At 39.1% G+C, this 18,526-nt stretch overlaps 1 protein-coding gene across 1 annotated transcript in view; it reads left to right on the top strand.

Annotated features, from left to right (window-relative positions):
* pgap6 (post-glycosylphosphatidylinositol attachment to proteins 6) overlaps positions 1-16,221 on the top strand; it is a 49,597-nt gene extending 33,376 nt beyond the window's left edge. The window contains exons 8-13 of the mRNA XM_086000850.1: positions 279-396; positions 3,823-3,965; positions 6,252-6,430; positions 9,520-9,666; positions 10,732-10,848; positions 12,828-16,221. Coding sequence (XP_085856976.1) covers positions 279-396; positions 3,823-3,965; positions 6,252-6,430; positions 9,520-9,666; positions 10,732-10,848; positions 12,828-13,124 — 1,001 coding nt within the window. The 3' untranslated portion in view covers positions 13,125-16,221. The remainder of the gene's footprint in view (positions 1-278; positions 397-3,822; positions 3,966-6,251; positions 6,431-9,519; positions 9,667-10,731; positions 10,849-12,827) is intronic.
* The last annotated feature ends 2,305 nt before the right edge of the window (positions 16,222-18,526 follow it).

Raw genomic sequence — 18,526 nt, 5'->3', positions numbered from 1 at the left:
ATGTTTTCACAAAATATTAGCAATTTGATTGCTCCGCGTGATTAGTGTTTTGGTATTGCAGTGCCCTGAGCCAGCCTAAAAACTTGGATCTTAAGGGTCCCAGTTTCTGCATTACTTTTGTATAATCCTACTTGTAGGTGTGAAGATCAAGCAAATGTGGAAAGAATACTTTCTGTTTTGAAAAAGTATAATTTCCAAAGGCAAAATTCACTGGGTCTATCCCATGATTTTGTATTTATGCATTGTATGCTTTATAATGTCTGTTTTTCTTTTCAAAGCTTTATCTTGGGGATACCTACTTAAAATGAATTCTTCAATATTATCAACATCCCTTCATGTTCCTTACCCAGAGACTGACCGTTGGTTCCTCACCTTGCAAATCCTGTGTTCCAACGGGTGAGGCCATTGTTGGTCATAAAACCAAATAGTCTTTAATTGACTTGATAGACCAATGCATAGTTGTACAATAATCAAATGATGTGTATGTTTATTTTAATGTGTTCAGACATTCAAAGGTAAGTTGAAATAAAGTTTGTCCAAAAAAGTACAAATAATTTACAATGTTCCTGCCATCATTGAGTAAAGTAAGAACGCAGTTACATTTATATAGTTTCTTTCATGACCTTGGGACATCCCAAAGTGCTTTACAGCTAAAGAAATACTTTTGAAGTAGTTACTGTTGTAATGTAGGGAAATGTGACACCAATTTGCACGCAGCAGCAGGGCAGTTTGTCCTACAAACAGCAATGAAATAAATTTACCAGGTAATCTGTTTTTGGTGGTGTTGGTTGAGAAATGAATGTTGGCCAGGACAACGCCCCTGCTCTTCAACTAGTACCACGGGATCTTTTACGGCCATTTCTGAGGACAGACAGAGCCTCTGTTTAATGTCTCATCCAAAAGACAGCACCTTCAATAGTGCAGCACTTCTGCAGTGCATTGAAGTGCCGGCCTAGATTATGTGCTCATGTCTTTGGAGTGGGGCTTGAATTTACAACCTTCTGACTCTGAGATGAGAGTGCTAATATTGAGCCAAGGCTGACATCATTGCATTATTTACACTTTAAGGAATGGCAAATGGAATTTAATTTGAATAAATGTAAAGCACATGAATGATGTACATAATGGATGGTTGTCTTTTGGCAAAGATTGAGAAGCAGAATGATTTGGATGGGATTTTTATTTTTCGGCCATGAGGCTCTTGTCAACAGGCTAATCAAAAAATACACTTGCACTTCTATAGGGCCTCTTATGACTTCAAAGCACTTAATTCACTTTTGAAATGTAGTCACTGTTCTGTAGATGAGTGTAGCAGCCAGTTTGTGCACAGCTTGGTCCCAGAAGTAGCAAATCAAATAAATGATTTGTTAATCTGAAATAAAAACAGAGTGCTGGAAATACTCAGCAGGTCAGGCAGCATCTGTGGAGAGAGAAACCGAGTTAACGTTTCAGGTCGTTGACCTTTTGTCAGAACTGGAAAAAGTTAGAGATGTAACTGGTTTTAAGCAAATACAGAGGCGAGGAAAGAACAAAAGGGAAGGGCTGTGATCGGGTGGAAGGCAGGAGAGATTAAATTACAAAAGGGATGGTGGTGCGAGGCGGAAGGAGATGGTAACGGAACAAGTCGAGAAACAAAGGTGTAAATGGGAACTAGTTAATCTGTTCTGGTGGGATTAGTTGCATGGTACATATTTGCCAGAACACCAGAAAAGCACCCACCTGTGTTCTTTGGAACTTTTATTGACCTGAACAGGCAGCTGTCTGGTTTTTAAACATCTTATCAAAACAACTAGGAAGCATATCAAGGGTATTTGAATACAAGCGGAAACAAGCTATTTTAACTCTGCATACTTAAGGTTAAGGATTCATTTCAGATATAGTGTGCATTTTTGGACACCCTTTCATTGCATAGCATAGGATTGAAAGAGGGCTAATGAACATGGTTCTATGAGTTGATGGTTTGTAAATTTATCCCAAAATTGAGAAGAGGTGTAGTTCACACATTTAGTCTGCTGAATCATAGTTTATATTTATTTTTCAATTTTAATCATGCAACTAGAGGAGTACACAACCAAAATGGCAAGATAAAAATGGTTTCCGTGGTGTAGTGGACGTGTAGAATAGACTCCCATCAAAAGTAGTTAATGCTATTAACACCTTTTGAAGACTAGACAGCAAACACTACTGACAAATATAAGGGAGGTAAACAGTGTTTAGAATCATCTAGACCAATGGTAAATGGATTTTAATATAGATAAATATAGTGCAATATTGGAATAATTGCAACATGTACAGGATGAAAGATTCCTGTTATAAATTTTGGGTCAATGTTGGATATTCTCTCTGGTTAACTTCATGAGTCTTTCCTGCAAGCAGGAGTTAACTTTCTGTCTGAATCAGCAGTTAACTTTCACTGCCCAGTATCTAGACATACAATTGTCATTGAATTGTATATCGTGGTCCTTGCATGTACCATCATGTGCACCTCCAAGTCTCCTGAAAGGTGGACTGAGTGATGACATCTCTCTAAAATATTTATGTAAAATCAAAACGTGGTTTATTATTTGTGACTGAATAGAGCTGCAAATACCCCTATAACACTTCCTGTAACAGACAAAACAACGAAGCACGCTGCACTATTCTGGTTAGCAGGATAAATACTACCTTTTTTCCCCCTTTCTGGTCAGCCCCTAGCTGAGACCTAACTGCCACTATTTGTAATTTCCCTGCTTTTTGCAGAAACTCTTGCCAATTGACCTTGAACAAATATCTTTTTTTGGTCACTCAGTGGACAGGAAGCTGAAGGCTTGACCTACAATCCCTTTCCTGTCCAGTGATTGGCCAGTCAATTAACTGAACAGTCGATTAAACCATTGTTCCCCTGAAAGAGGACTTCTTGTAACTTGGCTCCTGCAGAGCTCAAAAGGAGAAGAAATTCCAATTCTTAGTGTGTCTGTCTGTCTGTCCTAGGATTGTTTTAATGAACACCCCCAAGTGTCTGAGCCCAGTTGCACTGATGCTTCATCTGACTTCTGATCCACCTTCCCAGCATGTGGCTGTGCAGTTAATCTGACCTTGACAACTAATATTTAAACTTAAAGGCCCATTTTAATATAATTGCCAAATTTCCTTCCATTGTTAAATAGTGAAGAAATACACAGTAGGCTTTAACAAGTATGGAGAAAGAAAATAATTTAAATGTGATTATTCATCATTCACTGTAAATTTCTAAGCATATAACTGATGATATACAGGATTCCATCTGCAGGGCATTTTGCGTAAGTGGAAAGTAGTTACTCTAACTTGGCGTAGATCACTGGTGCGTCCACATTTTGGAGTATTGTTTACAATTTTGGGTACCTCACTTTCAAACTTCATTGAAGATAATCCTGGATGATTCTTAAACTTCAGGTTCTAAATTGAGAGGGGAGATTTACAGGCCTCAACTTTTACATTGGAGAAATGCTTGAAGGGCACAGGAGCTCTGCATTAAAATGTTGAGGGGTGTAGATAATCTGCATTTGGCAGGCCCATAAGCACAGAACAACAGGATGCAGGTTAAGAGTTGGAGGGTTTCAGAGCAAACTGATGAGGATAATTTTGGGACTATCTTTTTTTCAAAATGGGACCCCATTGGTACCATATTAGGTTTAATATTTTTATGAACCTGTTTGGTACAGTACGTACCATGAATCCCACTGTTCTTCATGGCTGCTCTTTCTGAAATTTTATCTTGAATTACTACTTCTACTGAGGGTAAAAAAAAATGTTTGTACTTCCAGCAGTAACTGACAATATTAATCAGAGTTTTCTGTCTTTTAGCAATCAGACCTGCGGGAAGGCTTCTGTTCTGGTGACTGTATCAACTGTATTGAGCCCCTGTATTGGGGATTGTGGTGTATATGGAGAGTGCAGGCTTCTTCGAACTCATGGATATCTTTATGCTGCATGTGTTTGCAAAGCAGGTGGGTACAACTACAGAAGGAGCGGGGTGGGTCACTGATCTTGCAGTTAAAAGCAGATGTTTTGGCTATCACCTTGGCGCAGTAGTTTCACGGCCATCCTCTGTGAAGGTGGAGATCACTGTTTCTCTGGCCCTTAGAACTGAGACTGCATTGTACGTTCCAAAATGATTACTTTAAACTTTCTACACAATCCAATTTTTATTCCACTTTTGCCCTGTGCGTTAGAATCTTAGTTTGTAATGATTTTATCACAACTGGGTATCTAATAAGGATCTGGATTTGTACCTTGTGTTAAGGAGAAAGTGACCAAAATGCTGGTCAAAATGCCTCATTCCAGTAAAATGTTAGTCCCTACCTGTAAATTCCCTCACCTAGTTCTCTTTTCACACTTTTTTTTTTTAAGAGATACAGGCTTTGTTGATATCAACAGCAAATGTAATTGGACAAGTCACTATTTTTACCAGTGCAAAATTTCAAATTAAATTTTACTTCTGATTCCCTTCCGGAAATTACATGAAACTACTTTTGGGTGTGTGCTCCTCCTTGCTTTGATAATTATGCTTCAGGTATTTTGTAAAGTGAAACTTGGATCAGTGAGGTGGAGGTTGGGGAGTGCTAAATTTAGTCCTAGTGGGGATATTGAATTCTTAACTAGAAGTTTGAATTCAAAGTCTAGTCAAATTCTAGGTAATACATTTGGGGAGGGCAAACAAGGCAAGGAAATACACAATAAGTGGTAGGATACTGAGAAGTGTAGAGGAACCTTGGAGTGCATGTCCACAAATCCCTGAAGGTAATACGTAGATAAGTTGGTTTAGAAGGCGTACGGGATACTTTTCTTTATTAGCCGAGGCACAGAATATAAGAGCACGGTGGCATAGTGGTTAGCACTGTTGCCTCACAGCGCCAGGGACCCGGGTTCGAATCCGGCCTCGGGTGACTATCTGTGTGGAGTTTGCACATTCTCCCCGTGTTTGCATGGGTTTCCTCCGGGTGCTCCGGTTTCCTCCCACAGTCCAAAGATGTGCGGGTTAGGTTGATTGGCTATGATAAATTGACCCTTAGTGTTAGGGGGATTAAATACGTGGGGTTACGGGGATAGGGTGGGATATGTGTTGGTGTAGGGGTTACGGGGATCGGGTGGGATATGTGTCGGTGTAGGCTCGATGGGCCGAAATGGCCTCTATCTGCACTGTGGGGTTTCTGTGATTCTGTGAACTGTATAAAACACTAGTTAGGCCACAGTTTAGAGTGCTACGTACAGTTCTGGTCAACACATTACAGAAAAGATGTGATCCACTAGAGAGGGTGTAGAGGAGATTTACGAGGATGTTGCCAGGACTGGTGAATTTTAGATATGAGGAAAGATTGGATTGGCTGGCCTTGTTTTCTTTGGAGCAGAGGAGGCTGAGGGGAGATTTAATTAAAGTGTATAAAATTGAGGGCCCTAGATAGAGTGGATAGGAAGGACCTATTTTCCTTAGCAGAGAGGTCAGTAAACAGGGGGCATAGATTTAAAATAACTGGATTAGAGGGGAGTTGAGGAGAAATGTTTTCACCCAGATGGTGGTGAGGGTTTGGAACTCACTGCCTGAAAGGGTGGTAGAGACAGAAACCCTCACCGCATTTAAAAAGTACTTGGATATGCACTTGAAGTGTCGTAACCTGCAAAGCTACGGAACAAGAGCTGGAAAGTGGGATTAAGCTGCATCGCTCTTTCGACCAGCACAGACACGATGGGCCAAATGGCCGCCTGCTATGCCATAAATTTCTATGATTTTGATCAAATTCATTGCCCCTGCTTGGGTTCTGAAGGTGATCAAAGTGCTTTCAAACTGCAACAGGAAGCTACAGCAGTGCAACTATTTCCCAGTACTGTTTCACCTGAACGACTAACCCGAGTCACCTGTACACTTTGCAAGGCAGACTGCCTACCTGTTGCTCTGTCTACATATGTACACTGAATCATATATAATGCATACTGCACCAGCAATGTACAAATATCTGACTATTGTAACTGACCAGAAAAGGCACTTGAGTATGAGTAGCTATTGATGCTAGATTTAAATCTGCAGAGGTGAATGGTAATGCAAAAACATTAAACAGTTTGTGTGTGTGTGTGGTGCGTGTGTATATATTTATAATTATGGAACTTCAACTGAAGTCATACTACTTTTATATTTCTATAAACACTATATTGTTTATAGGTATTAGTGGATTGCCCATGCTTTATGCTTCCTTCGAGTGGAAAAAGTCACTGTTTTTTCTCGTTTCTAAATTCCTTAGGCTGGAGTGGATGGAGCTGTACAGATGATACCAATGCCCAGTCATACAGACAGCAAATGCTGGCAACACTCTTGTTAACCTTGAGTAATCTTATGTTCATCCCACCGATTATGATTGCTGTACATCGCTATTACTTTGTAGAGGCTTCTGTGTATCTCTTCACCATGTTTTTCTCAACGGTAAACTGAAGAACATTAGAGTTTTTCACTGTTAATAACATCTTAATTCCCATTTAATGGACTTGTTCAATATAATTTGGTTTAAAGGTTGCCTTTACTGTGATAAGATTATAGTAAACTATGCCCAGGGTAAGTAGATGTTACTTCGGGTAAGTAGATGTTACTTCTGGTAACCAGCTTCTGACATTTGCCCTTTTGAGAAAATAGCACCCATCAATAAGCATATTGCCCAAAATAATGACTAGGCTTTCTGATTTAAAGCACAATTTTCAATTCTGAAAATGTTACTAGATCAGTGGTGGGCAAAATACAGCCCACGTGCTGTATCCAGCCCGGTAGTTCATTCTATTTGGCCCACTGGATGGAACAGAAATAGCATTGGAGCTGGAGCTCGAGTTGCACATTAGTCTGAGTTGAGTCATGGCTGCTCATCTCGGTGACTCTTTTACCAAAGAAAGAGACCAGCGCTGCGCCTTTCCTCTTCCGGTACCCAGAGTACAGGGGCGGGGGGTGTTCCCAAATAATTGCCCACCCCTGCTTTAGATCATCCTTCTTTCATCACATCAAATGTGATATGGGTCAAGCATGAGGTGATAAGAGCTTCCCTTTCTGCCACATGTATTGGACTGTTGCAAACTCTTTCGGTCTTTGGTTTTATAATATAGACCTACTTTGAATTCAGAGCAGCTTCATTAACCAATGTAAAGTTAATGAAAAGCTTAGGGATTTGAAAGTGATGTTGGTGTAAATAGACTTTTGAGGCAGCTTTCCATGTCTGTGCCAAAGCGTGTAATTAATACAAACGCAAAATACTGCAGATGCTGGAAATTTGATATATAAACAGAAAATGCTGGAAATACTCAGCCGGTCAGGCAGCATCTGGAAAGAGAAACCGAGTTAATGTTTCAAGTCGGTGACCTTTTGTCAGAACTGGAATATGTTCGATGTAACCGGTTTTAAGTAAGAGGTTTTAAGAGGAGGAATGAATAAAAGGGAAGGTCTGTGATCGGGTAGCAGGCAGGAGTGATAAAATGATGAAAGGGATGGTGGGGCAAGGCAAAAGGGGGTGGTAATTGAACAAGTAAAGAAACTAAAGGTGTGTCTAGTGGAGCTGTAAATAGCTATAGCAGAATCATTACCAGCACTTGCTGTCCGGGAAAAAATGGGAGCAGTGGTTATGATCTGAAATTGTTGAACTCGATGTTGAGTCTGGGAGGCTGTAAAGTGCCTAATCGAAAGTTGAGGTGCTATTCCTCAAGCATTAATGGAACCGTGTAGGAGGCCGCGGACAAGAGGTCAGAGTGGGAGTGGGGTGGAGAATTAAAATGGCAAGTGACTGGAAGCTGAGGGTTATGCAGGGTGTAATTAATGCCTTATTTGATGTCAGTTTTTAAAACATTATTTTAATGCTGTGCAAAAGCAGATTATCTTGCAAATAATAAACTCAGTCCATAATATGCCCTGCATAGTTTTCATAAGCTTGAGGTCTTGATCTAGCTGTTATAATTTATTTTCTAACTGTGCCTTTGCATTCCTGATCCCATAACTCATCCTTTGTCAGGACCCTAATTAGAAGGACTAGACCCTAAATACTGTTGCATCCCCAAGTGTACTAAGGAGAAATTTGAGAACCCTTTCTGATTTGACCTAGAAGCACATGACATGGTATTTTGTGGATTGGTCAGTCTTTTATAGCCTTCAGATCTACTTGGATTTCAGTCATTATTCTGGCAGAATCTGTTACTTCAAGTATACGAAAAGATGAGCAGGAGTTTGCCCATGAATAATTCTGGAGGGGGTTCTGTAAAGTTGAATGGAAGACAATTGATTAAGAGAAACCCAAACAGAGGGAGGGAGCAACAGAAATGGAGGGAGGGAGGGAAGGAACAACACAAACTTGGGGTAGAGAGAAACAAACTGGATGGAGGAAGACACAAATACAAACTACTGGGCAGAGAGAAATACAAACCATGGGGAGAGAGAAACACACACTGTGGGTAGAGAGAAACAGCGGGGGGGGGGGGGTGCGGGAAGAGAGAGAGAAACTCAAACTGGGGGAGAGAGTTCATATGAGTCAGGGAGCTTTGGTGCTTCTCCTTGAGGACAGAGCTTCACCTCCCTGAAGCTGGGCTTCAGCGGTGGGATGTGGGAGTAAGTGAATTGAACTGGGTTTGGTTTTGGTTTTATCACTTTTAAAAAATAAAAAAAATTAAAAAAATTTTTTTTTTATATAACTTGCTGTGTTTTGTAAAAAGTTAGAAAATTATATGAAAACTTTAGTTGCAACAAATTACTTATCAATTATGTTTTTGTTGAATCAGTGGAATTTATGGTGTTTCTGATTGCGGTTGATACTGTAGAAATATCACAAGTAGTTTTTATTTAAATATTAATTATCTTTATCTTGTGTTCTTTGATTTATAACTTGTGTTGTAATTCATCTTGCTACAAAGCAAAAAAAAAAAAAATTATTCGGGCCTTGGTGATACGGAGACACTCCATGAAAGTAAATGGATTAATATTGGCAAACAGTGGGCAAACGTCACGTGATTAAGCATCAAATATGTGGTGTCACATGATACATCAAACCAGAGGTGGCAACCCTATAGCATGGGGAGTGTCTGCATTGTGATGCACTTGGCATCACCAACTATATGGTATAGGCTAGATGGATTGGTGGGTTTTTCCTCTCATTTTCATACGTTCATATGTCGGGCATTAAGGATCAACTTTCCAGTGTGTGAAGTCAAACGTGGGCCAGGCCAGCTAGAAATGGCTGGTTCCATTCCCTGAAAGACATTAACAAACCGGTTTGATTTTTATGACAATCCAGCAGTTTCCATAGTCATTTTCTGGTGCTAGCCCATAAATTACCAGATTTAATTAATTCAGTTTCATTCACTTGTCATGGTGGGATTTGAACTTGTGACTTCTGGGTTTATAGTCTAGTACCATCCCAACGAGGCTACTGTACCTGTATTTATGAAAAAAAAACTAACCAAGAGGAAACTGCTGTTTAAAGTGTGTTTTTAGTCTGACAAATTTTGAATCAACTATTGAATGACGATTTAAAAAATTATTCCTTACAGTTTTATCATGCATGTGATCAACCAGGAATTGCTGTCATGTGCATTATGGAATATGATACACTTCAATACTGTGATTTCCTTGGCTCTGTTCTCTCTGTGTGGGTTACAATTCTGTGTATGGCGAGGTTAAAATCTTCCCTTAAATATGTAAGTATAACAATTCTTTTTCAAACTGGGTGTTTTGGGATTTTTTTTTTTGACCATTTTTCCACAGAAATGTCATGAATGTCCAATTACCGTTAAAATGTTTTAAAGCCTAGTGCATTCACGCAAGTTATTTTTAAAGAGTCTCTGCGACCATAAGAATTAAAAATTCGAATAAGATGGGTTTGTTTTCCCACGATCTTTGGATAATGAGCAGTTTGTTAAGCTTGTATTGGTAATTAATAAACTACTCTCACCAATTTGTTGGAGAGTGACTGGTCCCAGGTGCTCAGTAAGGGGTCTGGCAGCACTTTTCTGGCTGTGAACAACTGGAGGAATTTATAGAAATAGACACAGGCTGTGTCAGGCTTTTGAAACGGGAAGGCTTTGAAAGCTGTCGGATTTGTTCAATGAAGTTGTGAGGGCTTTCCTTGAGCCAGGAGGTTAGTTGGAAGCCATTAAGTCAAGTAAGACAACCCTCTGATTTGGAGGGGGAGGAGGGAGAAGAGAATGTGTATTTATTGAAGTGTGTATTTATTTTGTATAATTATGCAATGATAAGTTGTATGGATTGAATTTAATTAGTCTGATTGTAACTACCGTTTGGTATCTTCACCTTTACTTTTTTTAAAACAACTTGCTGACTTGTATCTGGCCACATCTTACCAAGTACAGTACTTGCTCAGTCTTCCTTCAGAGAGTTTGAAAAGCACAAGGCAAAAGACATTAATATCCAGTTCAGATCCCAAGGGGATACTATTTTCACGTGACTGGGTTACTCTAACTTGCAAGTAGATATAGAATGGTGCGAGTCAACTCCCATAAAAGCAAGAGACTTTGACCTCTTACTAAAGTAATTAATGCCACTGAAGCTGAGAAAGTATCTGCAGCAGACATGAAATTTGTAACTGCGGAGGCATTGGGGGCAAAGAAAAGACACTGATCCTGAATTTTTTCAAAAGGGTAGATCACTGGTTTAGAATATTATCTAAATATTGGTATTAGAAATGTTTTATTGTAGAAAATGGTAATGTTACACTACAATTTTTCTTGTTTTCATTATTGAAGGTACTTTTTATTCTTGGCTCCTTACTGATTGCCATGTCAATGCAACTAGACCGCCGAGGTCTCTGGAACTTATTGGGCCCGTGCCTTGTTGCCCTGTGCATCATGGTAATTGCATGGGTAAGTGTAAACTTGCATATTTAAATGTAATAAATTACTAACATTTTGTGTTCACTTTTATCTTGCTCAAAATCTATATATTTTTTATTTCACTAAAGAGAAACTCAAACCATCAACAGCCGGAACTCGAGTTATAAACTTCTGTACCCTGGGCTCTTGTCGATGGGTCAACAATCACTGCCCACTCCCATTCCCCTCCAAAATGTCTCCTAACTCTCAAACCAGGCTTTTTTTCTTCTCCTACTCACCCCCCCCCCCCCCCCCTTATTCTGGATTATCATATTGATATCCTAACTGTGAAACTTGGATTATGGGCAGTGACACCTTGCCCTTTATTAAAAGCCCTCTGCCAGCCTATACTTTCCACTACCTGCCCTGGTGACGGCGTGGCCCTTGTCTCCAAGTCACATGTTGGTGTCTTCTCTCATTTCCTAGGCACCTTGCCCTCCTTCAAGCACTTCACTATGTTCTACTTCTCTCATCTCTCCATTAAAATCCTTGTTCACCACCCCACTGCAGGTTTCTCCCCGAGAGATCCTTCCTGCTTTCCTCTCTGACTCTGCACTGTGACTCCACATCCTGAGTGATTTCAATCTCCATCTCAAATCCCCTTGAATCTCTCCTCTTAATTCAATACCCCCTTGTTCTTCCTAAACTGCTCCCTCCACATAAACTCTCCTACTCATATTCACAGCCACCTCCTTGTCCTTGCCATCTTCTGTGATCTCTCTTATGATCTTGATCACTGACTGGCCCATCTTGGACCACTTTGTTGTATCATAGAGCAGTAGGTGGATTTGACAGGGGAGAGAGACACTCAGTGTAGCTTGATGTGGTCAAGTTGGATCTGGCAAAGGATGATTAAGTCAGTTGTGTGCTAGATGTGCTCAAATTTTGCCCCTTAAGGGAGCAAAGATAGCAGCCATAATAGAAATGAACAGGGTGGGAGATGAAGGTTTTCTTGAGGATGTGGCAAAAGTTGAGGGGAGGGAGTGGTTGAGAAAATCATGGGATCAGCTTTCACACTGATTGATACCTAGCCTTCCAGCTCCACTAGCTCTCTTGACCTCTGCACTGCCTTTCTGCTATAAGACTGCTTGTCCTACATCCAGTCTTGGATGAGCCATAATTTTCTCTTTTTGGGAAGACTGAAGCCATCCTCTTTGGGACCCACATGAAACTGTGTCCTCTCCACCAACATCATCCCGCTCCCTGATTACTGTCTCGGGCAGAAACAGACTTTGTAACTTTGCCGTCCTATTCAATCTTGAACAGTGTTACTGACCTCCTATCCCCTCCATAAAGAGCCATTACTTCTACCTCTATAATATCGCTTGCTCCTGCCTGCATCTCAGCCCATCAGCTGCTGAAATCCTCAATTCCTTTGTCCCCTCCAGACTCAACTATTCCAATATTCTTTTGCCCAGCTCCCTTTTACCCTCCATAAACTTCAGCTTCTATAAATGTCTGCTGCTTGTATCCTATTTTGCGCTTGCCCATCACCCCTGTCTTTTTGCTGACCTATAATGGCATCTGTACTATCTCCTCTTAAAACTCTCCTTAAAAACCCACTTCTTTGCTTTTGGTCACACCTTCTAATCTTTCCTCATTTGGCTCAACATCTGCTTATTTTTGTTCTCTGAAGTATGTTTGGACGTTTTACTACAATAAAGGCACTATGAATGCAATTTGTTTCTATTGTTTAAATCTTTGCATTGTGGCACTGAATGGGTGCAAGTGATGATAAATGTTTCTTTCGAATCCTTGAGGGAAGGGGGGAGAGCACCAGTTACCATTTACATTTTGGTATTATTGGTTGTGTGCATTGCAAGCAGGTTTTATTTAAAAATGAATCCAGATTTTACTATGTGAGGCATGAAATAAATCCTTGGCCTTTTGCAGCTTTTTAATTAAAAAAATTGGGCAGTTACCAGCGAGGCAACAGGCAAAATATATATATTTTTTTCTTCTCCTTTCAGGTGTCTCGTGGCGTGAAACGCCGGCATTGTTATCCTCCAAAATGGAAGCGCTGGGTGTTTTTCTTATTGCCAGGAATAGGTTCAGCATTAATTGCCATTGCTGTGTATGGATTTCTGGAAACAAAGGAGAACTATTATTACACGCACAGCATTTGGCATATTCTTGTAGCTGGAAGTGTGGTGTTTTTGTTACCGCCAGGTAAAAAACACATAAGCCTGTGGGTCTGGACGCAGAAATTTACATGTGGATACCAGCTTTGCTCTAATGAAAAAGAAGACTTGTACATTGTTTGTTGAATTGAGCCAATTTAGCTAGATTTACTTAATCTGAGTAAACTGATTATTTTTTATATAAATATATATATATATATATATCTTGGAGGAATGTATTCTTGAGTTGTTTTCAGCTATTATGTTTTAATAGCAGTGATAAAAGAAATGGTAATTGCAAAATATGTTTTAAACATCTACTGTAAAAATGACAACTTCATTGAGTAAGACTTTCTTTTCTGAAAGATTCCACACAGATTTTTACATCTAAATAAATGGGGCGTTGGACCTTTTTTTAAAGTAGTTGCATGCACTTAATTGGCCTCTAATTATTCCGAACAATGTAAGAGATCCCAACGTGATATGAGGGAGAAGGGAATAGAGGGTTATGCTGATAGATTTAGATGAGGAAAGACAGGAGGAGGCTCGAGTGGAGCATAAACACTGGCATGGACTGGTTGGGCCGAATGGCCTGTTTCTGTGCCGTATATCCTGTGTAATCCTATGATTTTTTTCTGTTGATCAGACTACAATAAGTTATTCTTGGTGGTCAATCTAAAGCATTTTTTTCAGTAACCAGAATAGCTGTGTATTGAAAATTTATAATGAATGAAGTTGCCTTTTATATTAAATTATAGCCAATAGTTTATTGGCCTAATTAATTAGCACTTTTTCCCCTATTTACCCTAGAACTGAGTGATGATTTCAGGCATATTACCCAGCTTTTTAAAATTAAAAGTGGTAGTTTGTTCTTTGAATTTATCCATCAATTTGGGGCACCAAAGGACCTGATGCAATTGAAATGTATTTGCATGGGTATTTTTTTGATGGCTCTTTGGCTAAATATTCTATGTAGTAAGGCTTGGTTCCAAACAGACCAAGAATATCCCAGGTTAGCTCCCTGATGTGTGCTGTGTGAGCTGAGCTGACAGTGGCGTACTACTGTGTGCGGTGTGTGAGTGTGCGTGCGTGTGTGTGTAATATAAAGAGCAGGTTGTGGAGGTGGGGAGGAAACCGTTCAGTTGCAAGCACTATATTGCTTTCATGTTTAACAGGAGCAGCATATGCAATCCATGCATGAAATAAGTAACACAACAATATTGTTTTAAGTTATTCAGAAGTTTCTTGGACACAACTTAACTGCAAATGTGAGGAATTTTCAAGAGATGCTTCAGTTTTTGACCACAGTAGATTGCCTACATAAATAAGAACCTCATAACAATTGACCGTTCTGCTTATTCAAATTCTAATTAGGGAGTCACCTTCACCAATGCTAATCAGTTCCTAAGTGTACTGAGTGCTCTTAAAATATTGCACATAACTGCTCTTTTTTTCCTATCCAAAGTACCTGCACACATCATCTGTACAATTTTAGAGTATTATAGAGCAACAAGATTGTTAATGTACAATTCAATGAATTGGGGAAATTCACTCCTATTGTCTCTGGGTAGTTAACGGTGTGCACGCTTGCATTTTCATGCAAGTTTGTCACCAAAATACACAGGTGACTTCTTGACAATTAACATTGTTTTGAAAATGGGTGTGTGAAGGGTTAGAATCCAAGACTGCTGCTGAGTAAAACTTATTTTCTTCATAGTTTTCAGACAACCTTGAGTGTATGGGATTTTCTCCTTTTTCAGTCTCTAGTATATGATCTCACTTCTAGCAGAAAAAACATACTTAACCAGTTTGATCCCGTAATACAATTGTTACTGACTGAGCTTTCTGTAAGGGAATTGCTTTGTTCTACACCACTCTAGCATCCCCGTTCCTTTGAATTATGAGTGTGACCCTCGTTTACCTACACTATGGTATATTTACAAATACCAATTATATAAACTGAAAGCTTTATAGGGTAGGGTTAGCTGGGTCTTTTAGTTAAATATGTCTGAATCTCATTAAGGGTAAACACTGAGCTGAAAGAAAGGTTGCTCAAGGTAAGATAGATCTTCTGGTCTGAAATACATATGTGCTAAAATATTGGAATTGCATAATGAATCTAATCACAGTTTAATAAAATTTGTCAGTTATTCAGTATAGCCACATCAATTGTTCTTCTAGGCATACTGAACCTATTGCAATTACACTCGGAGTTTTAACGAATATCTGTTTACATTGTTATTCTTTTATACTTGATCTGAAAGTGAAGCCTTTCTCTGGTACCATTCTCCTAATAAGCAGTGGAACATGCCCTACATTCCTTCAAAATACCACACAACTTTAAAACAAAAACACAACATTTTTCCAATCGCTGTCTCCTTTTGATATTTGCAATTTTATTGAAATATCTCCAGTCCTTTTCTATTCATTGAGTAACAATATAAATACACAAACAATTGTTTTTCTTAAATTTCTTACAGACTATATATTTTTAATTAAGTCAAAAAAGTCCAGATCAATTCCATTGACACACACCCAATCCTCTTCACCAGCTTCTATACACCTGAAGCTTAATTCACAGTTTTGTGTTGGCTCACTTTTTTCTTCCTGAGCCACATTTCATCAAACTTTTTTTTTGTCACGAGCTTCTAAATAACAGTAGTGATATGGACAATCTGATTTTTAAAAAATTATTGAAAAATGAAACTTGAAATATGCTGTAGTTTTTATATTGGTTTTATTTGTGTCAGTAAATATTACAGTTAGACTACTTTTAGAATTAAAATAAGACCTAGCTGCAGCAGTAGCTATGAGCTAGTGTATAGAACCAGGATTGCAGAAGTTACTACTTTTTTTCGCATGAAGGAAAACCCAGCTTTAAAAAAAAAAATCTTTGAGGAATCTCGGGTCGCTGTGCGTTTTCAGTGTCACACTGATATTTTCTTGTATGTAATGCTAACATTCTATGTATGACCGTTTGGGGGTGGGAAAGGTCTCCTATTAAGCTGTTTGAATATATTCTGATATACAGCACTGTTATATATTTTGTTACATAAAAATAAATAATATATGTGATGCATATTTTGATATGCACATTTAGATTGCCTTTAATGGAAATTTATATTTTGGGGTAATGCATTTTAAATCATAATTGTGTATGAACATTGTTTAATGGTGGAAGCTTTGTATCATGTAATTTATAATATGAAATGCCAGCTTGTAATAAATCTTATTTTGAAACTTTGTAATATGATCAATATTTTAATAGATGCCTGTACTAAAATTCAATTTTTAAATATGCTCTTGTTTTGAGGTGGATTAGTAGATAAAGCAGTTGAGAAGTCAACTTCGAACCAGAAGGTTATAGGAACACCAGGTAGGAACAAGAAAGGGTGGGAACAGCCCTTCTGGGAGACGTCCAGGCTGTAAGAAAGGGAATATTCCTATTGATCAGATGATTAAGATGAAGGCACTTTGGGGCAGTAGATTGTAAATATTAATGCGTGTAACCTTGACAGATGAATATGCAATTATTAGAAAACAGAATGAATTTGTATTTGTGTCTTTCATGTCCTCTGGACTTCCCAAAGTGCTTCACAGGCAATTACTTTAGATGCACAGTCACTATTTTTGCATGTCAATTTGCACACAAGATCCCACAAACAACTGCTCAGTTAATCTGTTTTAGTGATGTAGGTTGAGGGAGCGATGTTGGCCAGGACGCTGGGAGAGCTCCCTGCTCTTCTTCGAACAGTGCCATAAGTCCACCTGAACAGGCAGTCAGGACCTCCGTTTAACATCTCGTTCGAAAGATAATGCCTCGTCAATGCAGCACTCTGTTTCCTGCAGATTCTGAAAATCTGGTTGCACTGTTGAGATCCCTCTTCCAACCCCCCCCCCCCCCTTCCAAAACCAGAGCAATTGGAGGATACTCATTTGAGAGCCAGGAGTGTGGCCAGTTTCGTGTTGGAGATTTGTTTGGATGGAGTATTTGATGGACCGACGTAAAAGATCAAAGAAAATTGGGCGTATTGTAGTTTCATGGGTAACTTGTATGCCCAAAATTCTGCGATCTTTTAAACCACGTAATTGGTTTGTGCCCAAATTTATGGGTATGCACCCAGCAAATGCAGTAGTAACTTCAGGACATTGTTTTATAGTTTGAATTGTGCTTAATTGAGGTGAGTAATGTTCCTATGAGGGAATGGAATCCTTTCCCAGTTAAATCACCATGGCAGCAACAAGCCATATAGTCTTCACCACTTAATGTCCACGATAACCATTACCCATTTGCATTAACGCCATTTTCAAAGTTGCCAGTTATAGCATCTTAAGTGCTCCATTTATTTCAGACAGAAACGGCTGTGCTTATTAGTTCTCTCAACTAGACAATAATAGCCCACTAGACTGGCACTAGCCACTGCTACTGCATTTGATCAAACTAAAAACGGGAGCGTTAGCTGCTCCAGTGAGCGTTACAATCAGTATTAAAGTGGTGGAGCTACATACATTGGCTTACTTGAAAGCTAATGTAAATGGATAGAGTACATGAAATACAGAGCCTCCAGGATTCCGACTGTTCTGCTAGATCAAAGATTACCATGGTACAAGACGAAGACCAATAATAGCCCAATAACTGCATGCGCTAATGAAGTTAAAATGTTGGCTTAATTTAATTGTTTTCTGGTCCTTTTGGTCAGACAACTACTACAGAAAATAACTAGCTACATCAATGGTCTAAATTCAGTAGCTTCAGTCTTGATGCAGTCTCTGATGCAATGTTGCATTGCAGTAATGGGACACGTTTATTTGAGTTAATGTAAAATTCTTTGGTAGAAAATGTCTTTTGGAAATCAGTCAAACCTACATTAAAAATGGAAAGGGATAACCAGAGGTACATAAATTATGACCAGACATATAAAGACTGGCCGACAAAGATCGATCACACAAACACGCCCGCTAATAAGTAGTGGGGACTGTATCAGACTACCAATTAACCGTAGAGCAAAATTTTCAAATCTGCTCTAACAATGTACTTCAGTCTTGGTATCAGAACAGCAGCCTCTACAGTGTGATATTTCTGTTTCCTACATGTGAATTGCATCCAATGGGAATTGGGTTGAGGCTGCCAATTACCTAATTTATTTCACAAAGAACCTTTGCTAAAAGATCAGGTAACAAAACAACTAGAGACGGAAAATATAGTATAAATAAAAGTGTCAATGAAGGTCATGTTTAACTAACCACACCAAAATAGCAAAGAATAGTCAAGGGCAATGCATTGGATGTGGTATTTAAGACTTTGATAAGGCTTTCGATAAGGTGCCACATAAGAGACTAATGATCCAGGGCACATAGCAGAATGGAATGAAGGATGGCTATAAAACAAAGAACAGGGTAGGAGTTTAAGGGAAGTATCTTGGATGGGCAAAAAGTGGGAAGTGGTGTCCCGCAGGGATCCGTACTAGGACCACTAGTTCACCATATACATAAATGATTATTGACCAAGCAGAGAAGGTGAAAACTACCCCCCAGGTTATGTTCAGAGT

The sequence above is a fragment of the Somniosus microcephalus genome, chromosome 11 (assembly GCF_052327205.1).
Source record: "Somniosus microcephalus isolate GS21.2 chromosome 11, FLI_Smic_1.0, whole genome shotgun sequence".
Classification (NCBI taxonomy): domain Eukaryota; kingdom Metazoa; phylum Chordata; class Chondrichthyes; order Squaliformes; family Somniosidae; genus Somniosus; species Somniosus microcephalus.
This window is presented reverse-complemented; position numbering and strand designations above follow the sequence as displayed.